Here is a 27,428-nt window from a genome sequence, read left to right as displayed (position 1 = left end):
TATGGTCACTTGATTTTTAACAAAGGAGCCAAAACCATCCAATGGAAAAAAGATAGCATTTTCAGCGAATGGTGCTGGTTCAACTGGAGGTCAGCATGTAGAAGAATGCAGATCGATCCATGTTTATCACCCTGTACAAAGCTTAAGTCCAAGTGGATCAAGGACCTCCACATCAAACCAGATACATTCAAACTAATAGAAGAAAAATTGGAGAAGAATCTCAAACACATGGACACTGGAGAACATTTCCTGAACAAAACACCAATGGCTTATGCTCTAAGATCAAGAATCGACAAATGGGATCTCATAAAACTGCAAAGCTTCTGTAAGGCAAAGGACACTGTGGTTAGGACAAAACGGCAACCAACAGATTGGGAAAAGATCTTTACCAATCCTACAACAGATAGAGGCCTTATATCCAAAATATACAAAGAACTCAAGAAGTTAGACCACAGGGAGACAAATAACCCTATTAAAAAATGGGGTTCAGAGCTAAACAAAGAATTCACAGCTGAGGAATGCCGAATGGCTGAGAAACACTTAAAGAAACGTTCAACACCTTTAGTCATAAGGGAAATGCAAATCAAAACAACCCTGAGATTTCACCTCACACCAGTGAGAATGGCTAAGATCAAAAACTCAGGTGACATTAAAGTACAGTAGTAACTGATCTCCCCCTCTTCCTGGATGAGTGAGGAGATGATTAAATGTTGATGTCAGCATCCATGAGCATATTCAGATGAGCTTCTGCTTCTGTTGAAAAGGATGCTGTGTTTGATTGTGGTCCGAAGCTTTGAAGCACTACTTGGCATCTCCTTCCTTGGAGGTCTCACTGTTTAAACATAACAGATTTGATAGCTTGTTGGTAAGGTGAGGTCCAGCTTGTCTCCACTAGGTCATCTTCATGTGAATCCGGTGGTTATACGGTTTTGTTCTAGGGATATTTCATTTTTTTTAATAACGGTTTTAGCTGACATTCATGGAGAGAATGAATCCTTAGAAGTGTGCCACTAGTGAAAGGAAATCCTGTCTAGAGTATGTTTTTTTACAAAGCTGTGTCACACCATCCTTTGGGCCCTCTGCTGGAAAAGTAGAATCAAGTCTCAAATAATGCCTTTTAAATTGTATCCTCTAGTATTATAGATGTAGGACAGTACTGTATCATACCTCTGTGGATGTAAAATAGCTTGTACCTGCTTTATGATACGTAGTAGTGACCGTGCTTTATCAGAGCTGTTTTTAATGATGTTGCTCAGAATGTTTTCTTTCCAGATGATGATTGAGAAGCTAATTTAAAAAAAAATGGTGCCAGGTACCACAAGAGTAACAGAACTGTGCTGTTTTCTCGGGTTTTGTTTTTTTACTTTTTTTTTTTTAATGGAGTGTGCTGGATGTCTCTACAGTTTTGTTCAGATGACTGCAGAACCTGGAAAAGCTGTTGCTGCTGTTGATGCATAACACACTGCTATTATTGGTCTTTTTATATAAATATAAATATATATATACAGATATATAATTTGAATTTTTTGAAACTTTACCTGTGCTGTCAACTTTCGAAAAAAGTATCCCCGTTTACTGTGTTGAGTTGGCACTGTACAGAAATTAACAGCCATATTGGTCTAGAAATGTTGAACTTAAGTTTTTTCCATTTGTACAGGGGTAACACACTGTATTAAATATGTAAGGTCTTATATACGTGGGTTTGATTACAAAAACTAATAAAGTATTCTCTAAATTGAAAAAAAAGAAATGTAAATAAAAATATATCCAATAAAAAATAGAAAAAAACAAAATGTAAATAAAAATATCTAAAAAAAAAAAAAAAGAGTTAAAGCCAGGCTGAGAAGAAAGGAGAGAGGTGGCTGAAGGGAAGCATGGAAGTGAGGGCTCAGAAGATAATGCAGGGTCTCATGTGGATGTCAAGCTGCTGGGGCAGGAAGCCCTGGTCTGATCGGCATTGATAGCATGCATTCATTTCCTCACAGCCGAGCCTCCCTTCTCTTCCTTTACTCTAGGCCTGGAAGTGCAGGATTCAGATACATCCCTATAGGCTCCAGTTCTGAGATCTAGACAAGTCAGTCACTCTGCTCTCCTGGGCCGTGAGAACCTAATCAGTACCCTGGGTAGAAAGCTCTTTTAGTACTGTAAGCATCTGTTCCTCCTGACAAAGAGGTCTGGTGCCCCTGATCCAAAGCATCCTAGGGTCCCTTCTTCTTTTTGAGTGAGAGAGAGGGTCTCACTTTGTAGCCCTGGCTAGCATGGAACTCACCGTGAAGACCAGGTTGTCCTCAAATTCATTGAGACCCACCTACCTCTACTTTCTGAGTGTTGAAATTAAAATCATCTGCCATAAAAAAAAAAGACCCTCAGGTGACAGCAAATGCTGGCGAGGACGTGGAGAAAGAGGAACACTCCTCCATTGTTGGTGGGATTGCAGACTAGTACAACCATTCTGGAAATCAGTCTGGAGATTCCTCAGAAAATTGGACATTGAACTACCTGAGGATCCAGCTATACCTCTCTTGGGCATATACCCAAAAGATGCCCCAACATATAAAAAGACACGTGCTCCACTATGTTCATAGCAGCCTTATTTATAATAGCCAGAAGCTGGAAAGAACCCAGATGCCCTTCAACAGAGGAATGGATACAGAAAATGTGGAACATCTGCACAATGGAATATTACTCAGCTATCAAAAACAACGAGTTTATGAAATTCATAGGCAAATGGTTGGAACTGGAAAATATCATCCTGAGTGAGCTAACCCAATCACAGAAAGACATACATGGTATGCACTCACTGATAAGTGGCTATTAGCCCAAATGCTTGAATTACCTAGATGCCTAGAACAAATGAAACTCAAGACGGATGATCAAAATGTGAAAGCTTCACTCCTTCTCTAAAAGGGGAACAAGAATACCCTTGGCAGGGAAGAGAGAGGCAAAGATTAAAACAGAGACTGAAGGAACACCCATTCAGAGCCTACCCCACATGTGGCCCATACATATACAGCCACCCAATTAGACAAGATGGATGAAGCAAAGAAGTGCAGACCGACAGGAGCCGGATGTAGATCGCTCCTGAGTGACACAGCCAGAATACAGCAAATACAGAGGCGAATGCCAGCAACAATCCACTGAACTGAGAACGGGACCCCCGTTGAAGGAATCAGAGAAAGGACTGGAAGAGCTTGAAGGGGCTCGAGACCCCTTATGAACAACAATGCCAACCAACCAGAGCTTCCAGGGACTAAGCCACCCGAAGACTATACATGGTCTGACCCTGGGCTCCAACCTCATAGGTAGCAATGAATAGCCTAGGAAGAGCACCAGTGGAAGGGGAAGCCCTTGGTCCTGCCAAGACTGAACCCCCAGTGATTGTGATTGTTGAGGGGGAGGGAGGTAATTGGGAGAGGAGGGGAGGGGAACACTCATACAGAAGGGGAGGGGGAGGGCCTAGGGGGATGTTGGCCAGGAAACCGGAAAAGGGAATAACAATCGAAATGTAAATAAGAAATACCCAAGTTAATAAAGATGAAAAAAACAACCTTAGGTCTATGCAGATGAATCAAATGTTAATACCCTCAGAAAACTCCGTACTGACTTGCTCTGGAGATTTCAACCCACTGAGCAAAAATCACTGCTTATCAGATTCTGGTTCAGTATTAAGGCATCCCCAACATAAAGATTGAATACTTACTTTAGTGACATTTCTCCATTATAAAATAAAAGAGACTTCCGAACCCCATTTGACACTTCTGATCCCACTGCCCTCGTGGACCAAATCGGCCACGAGAGCAGGGAGAACCACAATTCTATAAATATAAAACAAGCCAAGTATGTAAGTTCAATGTTACTTAAATTATTACTGATTAATAATTACTGATTAATAAAAAAAGTAAATTCTTTTATATAAAAAAAATAGGAGAAGAGAAACTGTCTCTGCCTAGCATGTGGGAGTCTCTGTGTTCATTCGACACTATAAAGAAACAGAAACAAACTTACATCCAGCATTTCCTGCTAATAACTATAGTCAGTACTTTGTGGTTAGACTATATGCAGTAAGAAAGCCACAGTCCTTACAGAAATGGAGCGTGTAGGTGTTTTTATCACCAAGCAGATGACGCCATGAGGTTCCTGTATTGATTGATACTTATAAATTACTTCTACAACCTCTGCTCGGCACAGTGATTATCGTATACTGCCACCTGTTCTCCACTTATCCCTTGCTGTGACTCTTATTGTTCTGTTCACTCTATTATTTAATAAATCTGTTTCATTTTAAAAATCCATGTTTTGGCTCATAACACACAATGACAAGCCCTTGGAAGCTTGGCTCTTCGTGTGTCTTCCTGATATAATTTTAATGGACTTTGGCACACACAGGCAAACCACAGGTAGATCGTTTCCTCAAAGATTCTTTGTTACAAAACTATAGTAAAATCTCAGATATTTTAAAAATTAAACCTTAAGCTCTTTTTTCTTCTTTGCCCTTTTATTCTTTTTATTTAAATTTTTATCTTTTGAATATACACCAGTATATTCAAATTCAATATTTACACCATTTCCACCCCCAAACCAACTCCTATTCCCCATTCCCTCTCAAACTTAAGACCTCTTCTCCTATAATATTACAGTTATATTATAATATTATATTAATATTATTATTAATATTAATAATATAATGTTATCATAATGTAATTATATTAACATTAATGTTATTGTGTAATTTTATAATATTATAGTTACATTATTATCATACACAAGTAGACCTTGTACCTACTGAGCCCATTTAATGTTGCTCTTGTATACATGTGTTTAGGGCTGATGACTTGGGACTGGATGATATGATATATCAGCCCTGGAGAAGATAGGTTAGGTTTCTCTCAGTGTCTGTTGATTTCCTATAGCTCTTCCTATAGTGGAACCTCGTGAGAACTCCCCATCTGTGTTGGGATATCAGCTGACGTTGTTGTTATATAGGTCTTATTGAGGTAACCACATTGATATTTCATCTGTGCAGCTTGACTTTCATGTCTAGAAGACACTATGGTGTCGCAGGAGTCCTGGCACCCTGGCTCTTACAATCCTATGCCCACCCCATCCTGCCCATGATCTTTTCTGAGTCTTATGTGTAGGGTCACGTTCAGATGTACCAGTTTGTGTTGAACAGCCCATGATCACTTAGTATCTGCATTTGACCACTTGACATCTCTACAACGATCTCCATCTATCTTTGATGAGGGATGAGAGCTACACTTATCTGTGGGCATAAAGATACATATTTAGAATACTGTTTAAAATTGTACTGGTGTAGGAAAATGGCAAGAGTGGGGCCTGTCACCTCTTCAATCACAGTTTACTAGGTTTACAGTACTGCACATAAGTTTCCTCCTACTGAATCTTAAGTCTACATAGACAGTTAGTTACCCCAAAAATAAAAGTACAACCATTGAACCATTGAGAATGTCTTGCTAGGCTGGTGATTGTTGTGGTTCATAGATTTTATATCTGGATAGCAATATTTATTGCTTTTCTCCCTTGGTAGTTTGCACAGTCAGGCAATTTGTTCAGCACTGTTGTGAGGGCTGGTCCTCTAAAAGGCGGCTTCCAAGTCACCTCCAGCCCATTCTGCCAAGTCCTGTATCCTCAGATTGTAAGTCATCAGTAATTCAATTCGGGATTAACGAAGACCTCAAAAAGCAAAGAAGCATGAAAACAAACTAAGTCAAGAGAAGTTAATCCACTCTAACCTCCTCAGTGGGTATGTGCATGCTCCTTGCTACACACCCAAATGTTTCGGATCCACGAATGAAAAACACACACATGCAGGCTTCTATTTTAACATGCCTTGGACAGTGCGATGACTGGTCACTTCCAAACCTCCCTGTGACACTCTCCCCTCTGATATTCCTGAAATACTACTTACTAAAACCTATTTCCCACCCTGGCCACCACAGATCCAGGCCTGCAGGCATAGTGAGCCATGACCTCAGACTCTTGCATCTAGTCAGTGTCTCTGCTTCTCTATCCTACGCTTCTCTGACCAGGACCTACCCCTTTCCAGCAACAGTGATCTTTTCTTCATTTGCATTCTTTGCCCAGGGACCTCAAAATCCCGCCTCTGTCTTCCTGCCCAGCCATTGGCCACCGGCAACTTTATTTACCAATGAGAACCAGCTGATCTTTCCTAGTTCCACCCATTTACCTACAAAGTTCCTGATTTCATTTTTCTTTACACCTAAATACAATTCAATTGTGTGTGTGTGTGTGTGTGTGTGTGTGTGTGTGTGTGTGTGACATTTTCATTATTCATTCATTTGGTAAAGACATTTGGGTCGTTTCCACTTCCTGGCTATTGCATAGGGAATCTATGAACATTGCTGAGCAAATGTTTCTGGAGAAGATCGAGTCCTTCAGGCATAAGCTAAGGAGTGATATAGCTGGCTGATACGGTAGATTTATTTCGTTTTTTAAGGATTCTCCATGCTGATTTCCAGAGTGGGTGCAATAGTTTGCACCCCAACAACATCCATGAGAGATGTTTAAATTTGCATGTCTCTAGTCGCTAAGGATGATGGGCACTAGGAGGGACATTTCTTAGCCATGTTGGTTGTTCCTTTGGGAACTCTCTGTTTATACAACTATCCCTGTTTTTTTTTTTTTGTTTGTTTTGCTTTTTACTACTTTGATGTCTTTAAGATTGTAATACAATTACATCATTTCCCCTTTCCTCATTCAAACCCTCCCATATATTTCTCTTTGCTCTCTTTCAAATTCATGGCCTTTTTTTTTATTAATTGTTACATACCTACATACAACCTGCTCAGTCTGTATAAGGTTACTTCTATGCATATATTCAGGGATTGGTTTATTTGTTTCATTCACACTCTGGGTTTTTTTTAACTTACATGTATGTTCTAGATATTAAGCCTCTGTCAACAAAAATTCTCTCCTATTCTGTGAACTTCTTCATTGGATGGAAGAAACTCAGCTTTGAATTTTATGAAGTTCTACTTGTCAATTGTTAACCATAATTCTTGGGTAAATGGAGTCCTATTCAGAAAGTCCTTTCCTACACCTATATCTTGTAGGGTACTACGGATATTTTCTTCTAGAAGTTTTAGTGTTTCGGGCTTCAAATGGAGATATTTGATCCACTTGGATCTAATTTTTATTCCGGTTCCTAAATATAGGTTTAATTTCATTCTTTTACATGTGAAAGTCCAGAGTTGAAAGGCATTTGACTATTATACTTGCTAACAAATGATCATAAAATCCACAAGCTTTGTGAAGTGAATGTGGCCAAGATAATTAGAAGGAGGAAAAGAGGGAGGGGGTAGTTAAAATATAATTATTTAATTTTTCCATTTACTTTTCCTCCCTTCAGCCTTTCTGTGTAACCCTCTTGATTTCTTTCAAATTAATGGCCTTTATTTCTTTAATTGTTTATATATATATATATATATATATATATATATATATATATATATATATATATACACATATGAACAAAGTAGAAATACCAATTATTGAATGCTGCTTCATTGATTTCTTTAGTGGTTCACTTACAGAATTGTTTTACTGTCTATTACCCAGCATGATTTCACTTACTACCTGGAATGGAATGACCTGGAGAAATAGCTGAGACAGTGGGTCGTTGTTCTGAACAACCTGACTCATCTGATGTCCTACCTTCCTCGCCCCACCTTGTGATTTTTAGAGTGTAAAATGAGAGTACAAATTGGACCTGGTATTGAGACCTTTCAGGAGCTATCCTGGCTTCAGCCCACTAGTAAATTCTCTCTCCCACTCTCGGTGATGTTAGAGGTTCTATTCAAGAAAGATTCCCACAACAAATGCATATATGCAACCTACTCAGTCCATATAACGTTACTTGTATGCATACAATTTTAGGGTTTCCCACTTGGTATTAGATAATTAACTTTGGGACTCCTCCCTAGAGAAAATTGTTTCTCTTGCTCTCAGCATTCTTTCATTGCCTGTAGTTCTTTATCTAGAGTTGAGATTTAGCCTTTCTATTATAGCATGTCTATGATCCCTGTTAACTAAAACCATGGCCGACATGACATGATATCCCTAAGAGTGCAATAGTGACCCTCATAGCTTGCTAATAACCAACAGCTCTCTAATTGGATTTAAGACTCACTTCACAAGAGGGACATTATGCCTGGAACTAAATCTAGCCAAGTATCAGGAGCTGGTGAAATTAAAACCACTACTTTACTAAGCCAGAATAATTACTACCTATCCTAGATATCCTTAGACTCACAAATCAGTATCTGCCTCATCTTTCATCAAAGATGTGAAAATTTTAAGGAGATGAAAAAATAGAAATTTGAAATTGTGCAGTGATCATTTCAATACCAACTTAGATCGCAAAATGAGTAAGTCCAGCCATAAATAGAGGAATCACAGAAAAACAGTTTATAAATAAGTTATAAATAAAGTTTATAAATAAGTTATAAATAAAGTTTATAAAAATTAAGGAAAGACAAGTTCTGGAAAGTGCCGATTTTTATAACTCTGAATGATGTGATTGACCTACTAGAGTTATTGGAACTGTTATACTACTTTTTTAAATCTAATTTTATTAGCTGCCGCTGCCAAGGAATGCATCAAGTTAACATGAAAATGTCGTGCAGTGTGTCCTTCAGGAGAAGCCACCAAGTGTCCAGTGTTATTAACAACAGGCGCCTTTTATCTGCAGAGAACTGAGTCTCAGTGCTTTGTAAAGAAAAGAGGTCAAGTCAGTGAACAGTGCCCTCCATTTATTGCTGACTTTTTCCAAAGCCCTGGGTGTTTGAGCTGACAAATACAGACACAGTTTTCATTTTCTGAAACAACATTAGTTTGCTGCACCATTGGGTGAAATCCAAGCATTTAGTCAGGCTTGTTTCCCTTGCTGCCTGGCTTAGCACATGTAATGAGAATTATGTCTCTCACATCCATGCCAACTTGAATACATTAGATGCAAGAATAACAGAGTCAGCACTCTATCAAGATAGACAAGCCTACAGAAAATAATCTAGTGCAGCCTTACCCAGGTGGCATTTGGCTTTGAAGCACTGTAGCTAATGAACCACGGAAAACTAATGATGAACTACAGTTTTATATTAGTCTCATAAAATTTCATAATTTAAACTACTCAATCCATTTGTTCTACTTAAAATCCATTTGTTCCTTTAAGCCATGTTACCTTAAGACTGTCTGATAACATACTCAAACATGTTTCATCTTTAAAAATAAATATATAAGAAACATGGAAACATGTTAGATTTTCTTTTGGTTTGATTTGTTTGGGGGATTTTGTTTTTGAGACTGAGACTGAGCTGGCAGTCATGGAACTCACTACACAGAGTGTGATAACCTTGAATTCCCAGAGGTCTGCCTGCCTCTGCGTCCATACCAAGGTTTGGTTAGATTTTATTTGAACATTTAAAGGGTCAAATGTTACATTTATCAGAACATCCTTCCGTAGGAAGGATCATGAAATGTAAATGTAGAACACTATTTTTATCTACATACATACAGATTTTAGACATTTGTTTAGTAAGGTAAGGTATACTAAATTATACTATTTTACATACATTTTCTTATCTTTTTCATCTATAAGCCTTAGTCTGTAATGGCTGAGCCATCTCATCAGCCTTTATTTTGCATAGATTTTTCTAAAGTATATACTTCATTATTTTCATTCTTATTAATTTCTTAGCATACAAAATAAAGGGCTTATTGTGGTACACACACACACACACACACACACACACACACACACTCTGCCTTTATTTACCCTTCACTGTCCTCCCCTGTGTTCTCTCCCGCCCATTCCTTGCTGACCTCTGTCCTCTCACCAGTTCTCCTGCTTTCATGTTGCATACATTCCAGAACCTTCTTGCCTTCCCCTGCTCATCATTCGTTCCTTCTCATTCACCCCTTTCTACTTTCATACTATGTATATTTTTCTACATGTGCTGGAAAACACATGATAGTTGTCATTCTGAATTTGTAGTATTTTGCTTAATATAACGATCTCAACTTGTAAATATTGTTTTTATTTCTTCAGAGGAAGAGATACGATAAAAGCTGTACCCAAAATTTATGAATACATGGCTTGGTTAACTAAGCCCAGAGTATTTCTATGTTAACTATCCTGAGGCCTAGGCCTGGAAACTTCTAGCCTCCATACAATCTAATCTTCTGCAAACCAGAGCCTTGAAATTTTCAGCTCATACCCTCTGTCTGTTAACCTAGGCTTACAGTGTTTCAGTCTCTGAGACTTACTGCTGAATAAACTTACCCTTTCCAGCTCTTTCTGAACTCTTGTTGGCTGGTTCAACTCAGTTATTCTGGCTCATACTCCTCTCCAAGCTGGCTGGTTCAAACTGGCTTCTCTCAGCTTCCTACTGAATTGTTCTGCTTGGGAAAACTGCCTTTGAACTCTATGAACTGAATTGCACTGAATCCATAGACTGACGGGAACTGAACAGAACTGCACGAACTCAATTAAACTCAACTACACTCAACTGAGCTGTACCAAACTCAACTAAATTCAACTGCATTCAACAGAACTGCACTGAACTCAACTAAACTCAACTTCACCTCTCTTCCTGCACTGCCCTTAAAAAGGCTATCTTTCCTGTCTGTTCTTGTGAGAGTTGGGTGTATCCTATCTCTGACTCATTCTGACAAATCTTCCTCTGATTTATCATTTTGTCTGCCCCTCAATTAGATGCCATTGTTTGGAATTAAAGGTATGCATTACAGGTATGTCCATATTCCAGAGAGATTAAAGATGTGTCACTTCACCAAGATCACACAGACCTAGAAGTCTTTGGATGTGATCCCTTGCCAGAGCAGCCATGTTGCTAGATTAAAATTCCCCTTCATCTACTTCCATACTTTTTTTTCTGAATATGCTGCTTCATTCTTCTTTACACCTGAATAAAATTTTATTGATTATATTATGTCAGGACCCATCATAGGAGAAGCTAATAACTAGCAGGTGATCTTCCTAAGATAAGTCAACCTTGGATTTAAAATCCATTAAAATCCATTGGATTTTTCTCCGATAAGCAAACCTGGGAGAAATTCATTTTAGGAAATATTCCTGCTATTAATATGATTTTCCTGTTATTTTTAAATATGTAACTAGGTATTAAATATTTTTAAATATGTATCACTAGGTATTAGCCCACCCTCTTGAGCAAATGTCTGCAGAACAACAAAGATGTGCTATCTTGTACTGGTGCTATATGGACAAATAGATAATAATTCTATAGAATTCCTAATTTGATTCAAATAATTTTAGGAAGAAAGTTTTTAGAGGTAGTCTTAAACCTCTAAAAAGATATAATTTTAAAAAAGATATAATAAAGTTAGAATCAAGAATAGAATGTGTCCAGTCCTCAGAATAGTAAGTTAAGGCTACTTAATAAATACAATGAGCTTTCCTATTACACTAAAAGAAGAAATAGACTTGGGACAATTTTACGTTCAAGGAAAAGCAAGGATAAAGTCACTGGTGTGCACTATGATAAAGCAAGGCCATGTAAAAACTGTCCATTCAAACTTTTAATGAGTGTATAATGATGAAACATTGCTTTGGACTTAATATAAAGATCCTTCTGTAACTCCCATTCTATGTAACATTTTATCTCTGAGGTAATTTTCTAAAGAAATTTTTTGTCTAAGACGGTATATAAAGACCAGAAAAAAGAAATAAAGTTAGTTGGATAGTTTGACTTGGGGAGCTTTGCCCCATCCACCTACCCATCCATCCATCCAAATGTATATGTCTTCATCTACATGTTTTGTGTAGGTATATGTGTGTGTATGTAAGCATGCATGAATACTTGTGAAGTTGACTGTGACAGATGTGTGGCCTAGCCAGAGTGTGGACGTATGAATGTTTGAATTTTATGTACTTGTGCATATTTGACTGTATAAAACATGCTAATTCTTTTCTTTCCTTCCTCTGTGGTTCACAAAGACTTAACTAGCTTATCTAGAAAAGCTTCTGACTGATTCACCAGAGAAAGAAGCACCCGCAATAAAACTTTTCACTTAATTTCCTGATGTTTTATGATTAGGTGCTAAACAGTTTCTAGTCTCAGAGGAACTCAGACATGCAGGTCAGCTACTACAACAAAGTGACTTAGACTTAAGGCAGGTAAACATTTTATTACTATACAGCAACCCTAAATATCTTGTAAGACCAAGTCTTACCCTCCACCGACGCTCTTCCCCCTCCGCCAACTCATGAAGAACCAAGAGCAAGAAAGAACAACTGCTAAGGCTGGTCCCAGCTTTATTATATGTCTTTATCCATTCATCTGTAGCCTGGACCCAGAAAGAAGCTTCTGATATATACAGATGTCCTCTTTGAATCTTGAGATATATGTGCTTCATTTGGAATTCCCACAGAAATTAGGAAACAAGTAAGGGATCATGGAGGAGGGGGGATCTTTCAAGGGAGGAAACATGGAATGAAGTGATATAAAGGAGGCAAAAGGAATAATGGAACAGGAAGAATTAAATGGGGCAGAGGATGTGAGGGCAAGATAGGTGGGAGTGTGGGGAAGGAGAGTGAACACTGTAAAAGCTTTCTCATGTGAGAATATGCCACTGCGAGAAAAAAGAAAGGTGTGGGGAGACCACGTGGAGACACCAGGAGGACTTTCCATGAGGTCTCCAAGTAAGAGCAACTATGAGCACACACATGGACCAGAGAAAGCTAGAGCAGGACTCAGATGGCTTACAAGTAACCGGAGACTTATCTGGGTATTAATCACTTAGAGGTTTAGAAGAACTCAGAACCTGCCCAGTATAGTACCAGCAACTTGTTAATAAATATTTTAAAAATAATTATAACAAACTGCTACTGCACTTTCCTAAAATATAGACATATACATACATAAAAGTAGTTTAAATGGAGTTATTCTACAACACAAGAACAATATCCTAACTAGACACCACATGTTAGCAACCCAGTACCAGGTATAGGTTTTCCTTTTCCCTGGGCCAGTAGGGTCCCAGAGCCCCCAAACAGTACAGACTATTGACAATGATCTTGATTAACTTCCATAACTTCATGGTAAGATCCTATTACTGCAGAGACTGTATAAGTGAGTCATAGAACATGGAAAAATCAAGGTGGCGCTGACCTCAGACCTTCATCCTTTTTTAGCTACTGAGCATATGACTGGAAGGTACGATGCACCAGAGTATAAAAGTAATAATCCGTCTCAACCAGCAATGAACTCTGCATGACCAGCCACTCTCTTATTGGACCTAAGAACTAATCCACAAGACAGGATCAATACCTGCACTGATAATAAGGTCAAGAACCTGTACTGGATAGGGAGGGCATAGACCCTAGAGGATAACCTAATGTTATTCAGCTAAAAGTACATAGTATTAAAACTCCAAATGACTTATTGCTATGTTCATTGATCAATACATCTCTCAAGATTGCTCAGAGAAGCTTTTTTTTTTTCTTGCAGAAGATGGCAATTAGCAACTGGTCTAGGATCAGAGAATAAGAAACTGTGGAATGTTCAACCTCAAGTAGAAGATACATATCTCTCTAAGATGCTCAGAAGTCATAACAGAAAGATTTGAGACCCAAAGGTGATAGAAGACTTTGAGGAAACTGTTGCATCATGCACAAGAACTACACGAGCTCAAGCCAGAGAAAATCCCAACAAGCAGGGGGCAAAGTGAACATCAAATCTCACCTCAAACAGAAGTTACTGACATTTGATAGCTGCTGGGAGGAGTCAGTTTTCTTTAATAGCGTGATCCTGGTAAGCTTGAATACACTTCAAGCAGGCTCCACCCTCAAAAGTGGTTGGGCAACACAAATTATACTCAATGGGTTCCTGAAGAAGAATAAAAAGGTAGACAAAGAGGGGAAAAAAGGAGGAAGAGGAAGACTTGAGGTTGAAAGGGTAAAGAGATGAGGGCAGAAAGGGTCAATCTTGGAGAAGTTGCAAAAAGGTAAATATAATCAAAACATATTCCATGAAATTCTCAAAGAATTAATAAAAATATCAATTGAAAACACTCATTTGGTGAATTTTCTTATTATTATGATACATTTTCTCAGGTTGCTCTTATCATAACCAGTGACCCTTCCTGTCCTCTGCCCTAGAGTTTGAATATTTTGAGTATTAGCCTTTGAGATTCTTTTATCTAAGAGTAGCTACATGAGTCAAGTATATTCAGTGAGATATATAAATACAAGTCTCTTTGGAGAGCTGGCCAAAACACCTCTATTGCCTGATGATAAAAAGTGACACATGTTACTATCATATAATGCCACTTTTCCTTCCCTTTCTGCTTAGCTCATAAATGTGGTATCTAGCAGTCACCTTACTTTCCATGAGGCAAAACACAAAAGACAAAGGAAGAATATAGAAAAATAGTACAAACAGAGGAGTCTCGAGATGCTGTTCCGACTCTATTACAGCTGATACCTTGGCTTCGTGTAAAGTGTCAGTAAATGTCCTATTACTACAAGCTCTCTTGGCTACATTTTCTGTATTCCAGAAATAAAGAATCGATTCACTTATATACGTGGATGCTATGCTCCAAGGAATGGGACAAACATTCCTGTGAAGCTCATATCCTCAAAGAAAAGACTTTCTACAACCAAAAGTAAAGGTGTTCCAGGATTAAAATGAACAATAAAGTATGGCAGAGGATTGTGAGTGGTGGCCCAACCTAGAGAAAGCTTCTCCATGTCATCCTACAGGAACAGCAACCACATCATCTACCATTCATGACAAAAGCCCCATTCAAGAAAAATTTCTCTATCAAATAATCTTTGGCACAAATAAATATGAGGTCAAATCATTCTATGCCTAATGGCAAGTTAAGCAAATAGAATACACAAGTGCTGTGAGAAAGGGAGATGTCATGTGAATTCTCAAGTGCACAGGTGATCAACCGAGGCTGAAACCCAGTGAAATAAAAACACATTGCCAGGAAAGAGAATAATTTAGTTAACATCTGTGTATTTGATTTCATAACATTTTAGTCAGTCAGAACCATTTGACTTCTTGAAAGCTGTAAGTTTGACTTTCAGCAATTTGCTGCCTTTCACTAAAACATTCTTAGGACATTATTCTCTCTGAATTATCGTTTAGCCATGACAATCTTGAGCTGACTTCAAACACACATGCACTCTCTTGTATTCTCAAGACAAGAATGACATGAGGAGCAGTGAGGTTTCTTTAGAATTTGTTGACAGAGAAGGGATAAAATACAATGTTTTAGGGAATTGTACAATTTAGCTCTCTAAACAGAGGTTTGGCATATTTTTCACCCTTTTCCCGAAAATACTCTCGACAATTTCTCTTTTAACTGAGTTAGCACCGAAGAATGGGAAAAAAATTAAATAATTTCCTCACAGCATGTTCAGAAATTTTGACACCCACATTTAATGATGAACTATGAATTCCTTCAAGTCACCATCTGTTAGCAGGCTGCTCCAGGAGCAGTGGTGCAAAAATGTTGGATACTTCCTTCCATGAGGAAACAGCTGCTGGGTGAAGCAAGAGAATGATGTATGCTAATATAACCAGTTAATCTCGTTTCCATATCCTCTTGGATAAGCATGGGGCAATAAGCTACGGATGACTGCTTTTCACCTTGCATCAAAGAGGGAATATGTGATAGATTTGCAGAGTTCTAAAAATAAAATCAGAAGAAAATAATATAAAAATGGCAAGTCTGGATTCACTTTCATTTTTTTTTAAATTATAACGTCAGTGTCTAGATGAAAATCACCATGAATCTAAAGGCTGGATCAGAACATAAACATAGACACAATCCTAAAAATAACAATATACCATTTTCTTTTGGATTTGATTTAAATATGTATGACAGATCTATTTGACCACAAGAAAAATATCATTATAAGATTACAGCTAGCCATCAGTGCCATTATCTAATAGGATAGGGATCTGAGATGGTACAAAAGCAAAAGAGAGAGGCTAGCACATTATTACATGCTCAACTCTTCTTAAACAGATGAACTTTTCTTGTTGTTATTGCCTATGGACATGATATTCATCAGCTTTTAAATCCAAATTTACATTACAAGTTCTTCAAGATGGCTTCTGGGTCTCTGTCTTCACACTGGGAACTTCACTGTTTTCTGTAGAATGTAGCTTCCAGCTTCTTGACTGGGCACTATTGATTTCACTCCAGTGTGTTATCAGCCACTGTGAAACTGTTCAGCTTCTAATTATAAAAGTCAAACTAATAAAAAAAAAAAAAAAAGATTACAGCTAGCCCTAGCTTCTTTGCGTATGTGCTGTGGTTTTTGCGCAACTCCTAACAATGAGTGTGGGGATGTCTCTCTGACTCTTCTTTCCCTTGCTTTTGAAACCCTTTTCTTCCTCCTGGGTTTCCTTGCACAGCCTTGTTATAGAGTTAGTACTTAATCTTATTGCATCTTGAACCATGTTCAGTTGGTATCCCTGGGAAGCATCCTCTTTCCTAAAAGGAAATGGAGAAGTAATGGACTGGGGGTTGGGGGGGGGGGTGTTGAAGGCACTGGGAGGAGTGAGAGAGGGGAGGCTGCATTTGGGATATATTATATGAGAGGAGAATAAATAAAAATAAAAATAAAGATAAATAAAATAAAATAAAATTGCAGTTAGAAAATATTAAAGTGGTGGGAAAATATATCATTATTTTGTACTCCTCCTGAAGTTATCTATCCAGATTATTATCAATAAATAAAACATTATGTAATTGGCATTCAAGTTTGTAGTGATGAGCATCAGTCTGTGGTGACCACAAACTACTGATGATCCTTAGAATGACAAGAAGTGGGACATCCTGACATTGTACCTCCTAAAGGTAATAAGGTAGAAAGCACAGAGGACTGACTACCTACAAAATATTCTGACCCTAAAACTTGAAGGCACATCTAGTCAAACTTCTAACACTTTTATTTAAAAGTTATCTTAGTTAGAGTTTTACTGATGTGAACAGACACCATGACCAAGGCAACTCTTAAAAGGACAATTTTTAATTGGGGCTGGCTTACAGGTTTAGAGGTTCAGTCCATTATCCTCAAGGCCAGAGCATGGCAGTGCCCAGGCAGGCATGACAAAGGAGAAGCTGAGAGTTCAACATCTTGTTCTGTAGAGACAAATAGGAGAAGACTGGCTTCCAGGCAGCTAGGACAAGGGTCTTAAAGCCCATGCCCACAGCAACACACTTCTCTAACAACGCCACATCTACTCCAACAAGGACATACCTCCAAATAGTGCCACTCTCTGGGCCAAGCATATTCAAACCACCACACAAATAGATTCTAAAAATGAATAATTAAAACAACAAAACAAAGCAAAATGTATAAGACAAAGCAATTCAGTAGCACAGATAAAAGCTAATAAGACCGCCCTATCTAAAAAGAAACACAAAGATCAACTACTGTCTTATTTAGGGCTCCTATTGCTGGAATAAAACATCATGACCCAAAGCAACTTGGGGAGTAAAGGGTTTATCTCAGCATACATTTCCACATTACAATCAATCATGAAGCATGAAGTGAGGGCAGGAACTCAAGGCAAAAACCTGGAGGCAGGAGCTGATGCAGAGGCCATAGAGGAGTGCTGCTGACTGGCTTGCTCCTCTTGGCTTGCTTGGCCTGCTTCCTTACATACCATATAGGACAATGAGCCCAGGGTAGACCACCCACAGTGGGCTAGGCCTTCCCTCATCAATCATAAATCAAGAAAATGCCCCATGGACTTACCCACAAGCTAATCAGGTTGGGCAATTCCTCAGTCTAGATTCCCTCTTTTCAAATGACTCTATCTCGTGTTAAGTTGACAAAAACTAACCAGGACAACCACCAAATGTTTAAACCGATTGGACTCTTGAACCATAGTACATCATCTGACAAAAGATTCAATTTTTCAGGAAATTATTAAACGTATTAAATGATACCAAACAATTATTTTAAATCTTGATCAAGAAAGTAATCATCAAGAGAAAATAATTAGCCTTTACAAACTCGTACTGAAAATTAATATTGCATGTAATTTGTTTTAAAATTAATCAACAATGAAAGGAGGAAGGACTGTGGCAAATATAGTAAAACTCCGATAAGCCTGATGAACTAATTTTCCATATTTGGAAGTTTTCATAATACTGTAATACTCATTGATCAGAGCTTCATTAGGCAATTTGTATGAAAATGTCCTTTCTAGGACAAATGATATTAGCAGAAGGCAATTAAAAGGAAAATATACAGCTATTGAAAAGGCAGTGATAGATACAAGCTGTCATATATTCATGGTGCACCACAGGTATAAAACACCATAAATTTATATATGACAACTTTCATTAACTATTTATGAAATTTATGTACTAGCAGTGCCTGATTAATAAAAGAAATAAAATATGTGGAAATTAGAGAACAGTTCAAAACATATCTCAGTTGATATTGAACACTAGCTGCACACACAGATAAGTTTCTCCAATGTAGGATTCTTAGCAGAGCCACGCATTCAACTACATACAACTACATTCAACTACATACAACTACATTCAACTACATACAACTACATTCAACTACATACAAATGTGTACAAAATTTAATGCCTGTAAATTTTTAACAACTCTAAAATTCTGTCTGATTATAAAGGATCATTGTAAATCACTTTTTTTTTGAGAATAACCAAGGAAGTGATGGCACCCACCTTTAATCCCAGCACTCAGGAGACAGAAGCAGGCAGATCCTATGAGTTCAAGGCCAACCTGGCCTACTGAATGAGTTTCAAAACAAAACAACCAGGGCTACACAATGAAAACCCTGTCTCAAAAATAAAAACAATAAATAAATTAACAAATAAAAGGGAGGGTACCAATGAGATGGATGGAGGGATGGCTCAGGAATTAGGAACATTGGCTGTTCTTCCGGAGGACCCAGGTTCAATTCCCAGCACCCACATGGCAGCTCACAACTGTCTGTAACTCCAGTTCCAGAGAATTTGACAGACTCACACCAATACATATGAAATAAAAAATGAATATAAAAATGTAAAAGATAAAGAAAAGAGATGTGCAAATATTTCTGTGAGGTGTTAACTTGAAGTCAATTAGGTATGCAGCTATATATTCAAGAATATTATAGCTACATCATATGAGAGTTCTGCTTGTAGTTTTTAGAGGAACCTCTTCACTGACTTCCATAATGGCTGCACATACATTCCTAAGTTGTATATAAGTGTTCCTCTTATCCATGCCAGCATTTGTTATTTCTGTTTTGTTTTGTTTTTTTGAAAATAGCCATTCTGATTTTGGTGAGATGAAATGTAAAAACACTTCAGCTGTATTTCCTAATAGTGATGGTTGAACATGTTTGTAAATGTCTATTGAATATGTATGTCTTCTCTTGAAAACTACTCATTTCATTAGCCATTTGTTGGTTATAAGATTTTTTTTAAAGCTTTATTTATTTATATGAGTACACTGTAGCTGTCTTCAGACACACCAGAAGGGAGCATCAGATCTCATTACAGATGGTTGTTAGCCACCATGTGGTTGCTGGGATTTGAACTCAGGACCTCTGGAAGAGCAGTCAGTGCTCTTAACCACTGAGCCATCTCTCCAGCCCGGTTATAAGATTTTGGTTTGGCTTTTTAGCTTTTGCAGTTTTACTAAATCTTAGATATCCCCTGGCTGATAGAAAATATTTTCTCTCTCTGGAGACATCTTTCACTCTGGTGGTTGTATCCTTTACTACACAGAAGACTTTGTAAATGCATGAACCCACGTGTTAAATCCTGGGATTGTTTTGTGTGCTATCAAATTTCTTTTAGAAAGTCCTTATAGGGCTAAGAGGGATGGCTTAGTGGTTAAGAGCACTGGCTGCTCTTCCAGAGGATCCAGGTTTGAATCCCAGTGCCCACATGGCCGCTCACAGCGATCTGTCACTTCAGTTCCAGGGAATCCAATGCACACATCTAGTCACTGTGGGCACCAAGCACACATGTGGTACACAGTCAGACATAGGGGGCTGGAGAGATGGCTCAGTGGTTAAGAGCACCCTACTGCTCTTCCAGAGGTCATGAGTTCAACTCCCAGCAACCATATGGTGGCTCACAACCATCTGTAAAGAGATCCGATGCCCTCTTCTGGTGTATCTGAAGACAGCTACAGTGTACTTATATATAATAAATAAATAAATCTTAAAAAAAAAAAAAAGAAATCTCCCCTGCCAACCACAGTCAGACATAGGAAGTCCTTGTAGATGTGTACATCTGGAATTATTTTACCTGTTGCTTTGGCTTTCTCTAGGTCTTCTTAGCTTGAAAACTATTCATTTCATTAGCCATTTGTTGGTTGTAAGATTTTGGTTTGGTTTTCTAACTTTTGCAGTTTTTCCACATTTTAGATATCCCCTGTCTGATAGATAGAGGTAGAGGTAGAGGTAGAGATAATCATGACTTATATATAAGGCCTTTTAATCTGCTTCGAATAGGTTTTGTGCAAGGTGAGAGATATAATATAAACCTCATTTTTCTTCTTTTACAGGTAGATATCCTGTTGCTACAGTGCCATTTATCAAAGACTGCTATGTCTCTGATATATATATATATATATATATATTGACACCGGACTTGAGTAGCAGACACCCATTGAAGTGCTTGCTATGAAAGCATAAGGATGCAGAACCAAGGTTTAACAATCAAAGTGAGGCACAGCTGCACATGCTTGGAATTGAGTACTGGAGAGGCAGACACAAGCAGATCCCTGGTACTTTCAGGACTAAATGACAACACCAAGATTGACTTCTAGATTCCACATTCATAAACACACACACACACACACACACACACACACACACACACACACACTCACGTAACACATACACATATAATCCTAATCCATAAACACCAAGAAAGAAAACAGGTTCCTATAGCTGTGTGGGTTTATTTCTGGGTCCTCAATTCTATTTCCTTAAACTACAGGCCTTTTTTGTGTACTACAATTGTTTTGTCTTATTTTACCTCTTTTGGTTGTTTTGGTTTTGGTTGTTGGTTTAGTTTGGTTTGGTTTTTGTAACTATGGCTATGTGGTATAGTTTGAGATCAGGTTATCAATGCCTCTAGAATTGGAATTTCTGTTTCGTGTTGCTTCAGTATCTTTCGTGCTCCCATATCAATTTTATGAATGTTTTTTCTAGTTCTGGGAAGAATGCCATTGGAATTTTGATTGGAATTGTGCTTTAGTCCATGAATTTATTTATTTTAGGTAACACAAACATGGTTATATTTATTCTGACAGTCTATGAGCATGAAAAATCATTCCATTTCCTAATGTTCTTTTTTTCAATGTTTTTCTTCAACAAACTATAGTTGTCATTTCTAATGTCTTTAGTCATCTTCTTTATTAGTTTTATTTCTAGAGTGTTTTTCCCCTTGGCTATTGTAAAACTGGATTTTTCCTCTGGTTTCTCTCTTGTAGAAAATCTAGCTTTCTATATGTTGATTTTCCATTCAGCTAGTTTGATGAAATTGTTCAACAGATCTAATTTTATAGTGTCTTTGGGACCTTTTAACTATAGTTTGCATCATCTGCCAAGAATCTTATCTCTTTTTTCCCTTCCTATTTGTTTCCTTTTTTCTTTTTTTCTCTTGCCTTCTAAGACAACAGTGAGAGTAAACATTTTCATTCCACTTCTATTTCTAGAGCAAATAAATGCTTTCAGTTTTTCTCCCTTCAGTATACAGTGTCATGGATATAATTTATTTTACTAAGATATGATATATGTTTCTTTTATTCCCAGTGTGGTGAATATGTTTGGCCCAAGAGTAGCATTATTAGAAGGTGTAGCTTTGTTGGAGTAGATGTGGCCTTGTGGGAAGAAGTGTGTCATTACAAGAATGGGCTTTGAAGCTCCACCCACAATGCAAGAGACTGTCTGCGCCTGGGTGCCTTTGACTGAAGATGTAGAACTCTTAGCTCCTCTAGCACCATGCCTGGCTGCATGCTGCCATGCTTCTTGCCGTGATGATAATGGACTAAACCAGTAACATAGCCCCAATAAAAGGTTGTCCTTTATAAGAGTTGCCTTGGTCATGGTGTCTGTTCACAGCAATGGAAACCTAAGACACACAGTTCCTTTAAGGCTTTTATTATAAAAAGAATGCTGGAGTTTCTTAAAAGTCTTTTCTGAATCGTTTAGATGACGATTTGGTCTATGTGTTGTATTATGTTAATTTGCAAATTATAAACCAGTCTTGTATACCTGATGTGAAAACAATTTGGTTATGATATATGGTCTTCTCTAATATGATTTGCAAGAATCTTTATGTCAGTTCATCAGGGAAATTAGTACATAGTTGTCTTGTTGTTGTTGTTGGTGGTGGTGGTGGTGGAGGTGGTGGTGGTGGTAGTGGTGGTTTTAGATTCTGGGTAATGGTTTGACAAAGTAATATATTCCTTCCCTTCCTATGTTGTGGAATATTTCGAAGAGTTTTGGTCCTCTCTCTTCTTTAAAGATTCGGTAGAATTCATTAGGAATCCATTCTTCAGCATTTCATTTTAGATAGATTTAATTTTTGCTTTAACTTTGATTCTTGATACAGATCTATTTGTGCTGTTTATATCATCTTTACTTGATATTGATAGGTCATATTTGTCTAGGAAATTTATTCATTTATTTAAAAATTGCCAATTTTTTGTAGTAAAAGTTTTCAAAGTAATAAACTTACTAGTCCTCTGAATTTTATTGATAAACGGCCCAGCTTAAGGGGTTCACTTAACATTACAGACACCATTTTATGATTAACTTGCCCTCTGAATGAACTTGGCTACTGGAAAAACCCCATCTTGTTCCAGGAGTCATGTCACCCTGGTAGCAATCACAATTCCCCTGGGCATATAGCCACTCCACTTCTAGTAAGAACCAACCAGTTCTTAAGGGGAAAGTACTTAATGTCAAAGGAGATTACTTGAGCTAGCAACCATTGTTCATACCAAGCTGAAATCATTACTAGCCAATAGAAGTGGGACAAACAAATGTAAACCAATAATATAACTGCCAAGTTGGAAAGTCCCTTACCCTGCTACCATGATAAATAGACAAGACTTGTACCATTTAAGGACCTTCCACACTTTCCACTGTGCTGGAGAGGTTAGATGGTCTGATGGAGAGTCTGAGCTCAAGCTTGAATAAAGACTCTGCTTTTGCATACTATCTGAACTCCTGGTGGTCTCTGGTGGTCTGCAGAGATGCTGTGATCTGGTTATAGCAATTGACATCTGTTGTAACATTTTTGTCTCAATTTTATCATTTTGAGTCTTCTCTTATTTTTAGCTAGGCTAGCAGTTTGTCAATCTTGCCATGATATTTCAAAGAACCAATTTTTTGTTTGATTTTACATATTATTGTTTTTCTTCATCTAATTGGTCTTGACCCTTAATTTTTGCCACCTTTTGCATTAGGTTTGGTTTGTTTTTTTTTTACTTTCTGACACCTTGAGTCACATCATTAAATTATTTGCTTGTTATAAGATTTTCTTTCAATTCTTTCTTAGCTATGTCCCAATAGGTCTGCTAGATTGTTTCTGTTTTTCAAGACAGGGTTTCTCTATGTAATAACCCCAGCTATCCTGGACTTACTTTGTAGACCAGGCTGGCTTCAAACTCACAAAGATCTGTCTACTCCTGCCTCCCAAGTGCTGGGATTAAAGTTGTATGCCACCATGCCAGGCTAGTTGTGCTTTAATTTTCATTTGAGTCTGGGAATTTTAAAATGTATTTCCTGATTCTTTAATGACCCATTGATCATTCAAAGGAATATTGTCCAGTCTCTAGGTATTTGTGTAGTTACTGTAGTTTCTCTTGTTACTTTTTTTCTTACTTTATTTTACTATGATCTGACAAATATTTGGTTTTTATTATGACTTGCTTTGTGAACTAGAACTTGGTCTATTGTAACAACAATCCCACAGGTTGGTAAGAAGAATGTATTGTGTTTTCATTGGATGGAGTATTCTACAAGTTTCTGTTAAGTCTATTAGTGTAATTTAATTGCAACATTTTCATAAAACAAACATTAATAAACATTAAAAGTCCGATAGGTCTTGGTAAAGTAAGAGTGAGTGATTTTAATACCTATAAGTATTTGTTTTGTGAAATTGGGAGCCCTAACATTATAGATGATAGACAAATGATAGATGATATGGGTAGATAAAGATAGATAAAGATAGATATAAATGTTTATATATTTATAATTGCTACCTCTTCAGTCTAATTTTAATTTGAATTCTAGTTTATCAGATATTATAACAACTATGGCAGTTTGTATGGGGCTTCCATTTGCTTGATAGTAGATTGACTTTCATTCTTTAATTCCTCATCAAGGTGACTTTACCAGTGAGGTATCCTTCTTGAATACAGAATTGGATTTATTTATAAATCCAGTCAGCTAATAGTATTCATCTCTTTTTTGGCATCCTCAAGCCATTTACATTTAAGTTTACTATTAATAAGTGTTTAATAATTCTTGTGATTGCACTGAAGGGTTGAAACTAATTTCTCTATGTAGCCGTGGGTGTTCTGTAACTCAATTTGTAGGCCAGCCTAGTTTTAAACTCACAGAGGTTACCTGCCTCTGCCTTATGACTGCTGGGATTTAAGACGGCCCTCTGCCACAACCAGATCTAGTCTTGTGATGTTTATTGGTTGTTTTTCTGCCTAATTATTGCTTGTCCTTTTATTTCTAACCTACTGATATCAGGATGCTGTTGGTTTAAAGGCATGACAGATTTCTTCCTACTGCTCCCCATTCATACATTCCCTTCATAAAATTTACTCTCTTCTTTGCTATCATGATTGACACTGTCCTCTGTCCTCCTTTCACATATTACCTTAAGCATCTGCCACAGTAAAGAATTGATCATCACAATCTGTCTTGGTTTGTGGTATCTTGAAATGTCCTTATTTAACCATCAATTTTAAAAGAGTTGCAGGATATAGCAAACAGATATTTAGTTCAGGGTTTGAAACTAATTATCATTCCACACTTTCCTGGTTTGGAAGGTTTAAAAAGAGATCTGACAATATTCTGTTATATTCGTCCTTGTAGGCAAGTTAGCATTTCCCCTTTAACTTTTAATATTGTTTCCTTGTCTTGTACTTTTGACATCTTGACTATGATAAGCCATGAGGAGGATTTCTCTAGTGATACCTATGTAGGATTTGAAATGCCTCTTGCATTTGAATATCCACTTGTTTTCTCTAGATTTGGGAAGCTATATGCTATAATTTCATTAAATAGATTCTCAATGCCTGTAGTGTTTGTCTCAAGTACTTTTTCTGTCCTGTGGATTTTGATATTTGGTCTAGATCATGTCCAAGTTCTTGGATATTGTGGTAATGCTCAGTTTTTAAATCGACATTTGAAGATAGTCTCTTTTGACCTTGACCTCCGTTCCTGCCATCTTTGTTCTGCTGGATCATGACACTTTCCACTTTGGCTTATATTGGGCTGGACATTTTGATTACCATCCCCCATCCCCAAAATCTTAGTTTGTTGGCAGTCTTTTCTTTCTTGCTGATTTTCCCATCCATTTTGCTGGCTTATTCTCCAAAGTTAATTTTGCCTTTCAGGTCTGAGACTGGTTTCATCTTGATCACCTCTATTGTCTCTGATGTCATTGATAAATCTTACTGGTAAACTTTTGAAAACCTTCAACATTTTACCCATGTCAATGTCCTTTAATTCAGTAGCTAAGGGAGCTGTGATCTTTCGACTGAGTCATGTTCTTTTCTGTTTCATATTTCCTGCGCTTCTGTGATACGATTTGTGTATCTGTTGGACATCTCTTCCAGTTTGGAGTGTTAATCATATTGGCATGTCATGGCTTGATCCCAATACCACGTCACAAATAGAAAACAAAGTAGGATAATAGCAACAAAAGCAAACACTTCAAGATAGGAAAATATAGCTAAAGTCTATTGAAGCATCCTATCACCAATGATCATAAACTAGAAAATAGGAAAGCCAATGTAGAAGGTTCTATGATATTAAGAATCATTTGCATGTATATATGGACATACTGTCTGAGACAACAGGAGAATGAAGGAAAAGCAAGATTAAATAAATGAAAATGAAAAGAAAAGAAGACACAGAGAACAACTTAGGGCAGAAGGAAAAAAAGAACAAGAAATTAGAAAAAAATATTTAAAAGAAAAGAAACACACACAAAACGTCCAGTAATAAAGAAGTTTAATTGCAAAATTAAATAAATGTAAGAAAGAAAAGAAAAATTAAAGAGTTCTCTTTTTTAATGGCTAGGATAAATTCAAATTAACGTGAGAAACATAGCATAGATAGAGGGAAAGAAGGGAGGAGGGAAACATGGGGGACAAAAAATTAAAAGTCAGAAAATTGCTTACTAATGAAAAAGATGCATAGAAGGAAATAAGAAATAAAAACATACGATAAAGTTATCTTTTTTAAAAAGAGAAAAGGGGGAAACAAGGAGCAAAAAAATATTAGAGCTGCTTCTTTTCTTTCTGGGTCCTAGGAAATTGGTGGAGAGGAGGCTCAGCTGAAGCGGTGGGCCCTGGACTCTCTCAGGGTGGTGCTGAGCCTGTACTCACCCATGAGTGAGCAGTGGCAGTGAGTGCGACCAGCAGAGCTGTCCTCATTTAGCAGTTTTTCTTTGCATTCCAGAGACTTCTGCTGACTGCATTTAGCTTCTCAGTCGGCTGGGAAGGCTCCTGTTCCAGCTAAGGAAGATATGCTGGGAGTAGAAGGAACCACAGCGCTGAGATCAATAGGAAAGGAAAGCCTGCCTTCATGCTTTAAGGCCGTCTAGGGATTTACTTGTCTGCTGCAGCGGCAGCTACAGTGCCCCAGGTCTCCGGAGATCCTGAGGTTTTGAAGTCAGTGAAATCTATGCCAGCGGAAGAACAGATAAGCATCATCAGAGATTGATCCATCCTCTGGACTTTGACTCAGAGTTACCAAACCTTCGTGTTAGTTTCCATTGATCATACTGGGTTCTGGCAGGGCTGTCCCAGCCTGAGACAAACTTCCTGACATCTCCACAGCAGTTTGTCAGCATGTGACCCTCTTACTGGGCCACAACTGCCTCCCAGGGATGTCTCTCACCACGGGTCTAGGGCTGGTTTCAAAGAATACAGTCTCACTCAGAAAGGCATGTGCTCCCCACCCTCTTTTGAGTTAAACAGAATGACAAAAGTAGTTGTCGCTCAACTGCTCGCCCACCTGCTGAGGAATCAATGTCTCATCAAAACTTGCAACTGAATTTGAGATGCAAGTGGGCTCCTGGCTTGGCAAGAGAGGATTGACAGTGTCCTGTCTTTTCTGTCTTCTCTTTGGATGAGGCTTCTGTCTC

The 27,428-nt window shown here is 37.8% G+C and overlaps 1 protein-coding gene and 1 long non-coding RNA gene across 4 annotated transcripts in view; both read right to left on the bottom strand.

Moving 5' to 3' along the window:
- Nucleotides 1-701: 701 nt before the first annotated feature.
- The window catches only part of Dusp19 (dual specificity phosphatase 19), a 123,285-nt gene continuing 96,558 nt past the window's right edge, over nucleotides 702-27,428 (bottom strand). Inside the window, exon 4 of one of the 2 annotated variants that reach the window (XM_087651745.1) lies at nucleotides 702-832. In XM_087651745.1, coding sequence (XP_087507871.1) covers nucleotides 717-832 — 116 coding nt within the window. In that variant the 3' untranslated portion in view covers nucleotides 702-716. The remainder of the gene's footprint in view (nucleotides 833-27,428) is intronic. The other variant, XM_087651746.1, reaches the window with a different exon arrangement.
- LOC147995550 (uncharacterized) lies at nucleotides 15,023-26,924 on the bottom strand. 2 transcript variants are annotated; one of them, XR_015684954.1, is made up of 5 exons: nucleotides 17,801-17,943; nucleotides 17,300-17,356; nucleotides 17,087-17,181; nucleotides 16,038-16,290; nucleotides 15,023-15,717 (listed from the first exon to the last, which is right to left on the bottom strand). It is a non-coding gene; the product is annotated as an uncharacterized LOC147995550 (long non-coding RNA). The 2 variants fall into 2 exon arrangements; XR_015684953.1 differs by lacking the exons at nucleotides 17,300-17,356; nucleotides 17,801-17,943 and adding an exon at nucleotides 26,668-26,924.

The sequence above is a fragment of the Rattus norvegicus genome, chromosome 3 (genome assembly GCF_021556685.1).
Source record: "Rattus norvegicus strain SHRSP/BbbUtx chromosome 3, alternate assembly SHRSP_T2T, whole genome shotgun sequence".
NCBI classification, from domain to species: domain Eukaryota; kingdom Metazoa; phylum Chordata; class Mammalia; order Rodentia; family Muridae; genus Rattus; species Rattus norvegicus.
This window is presented reverse-complemented; position numbering and strand designations above follow the sequence as displayed.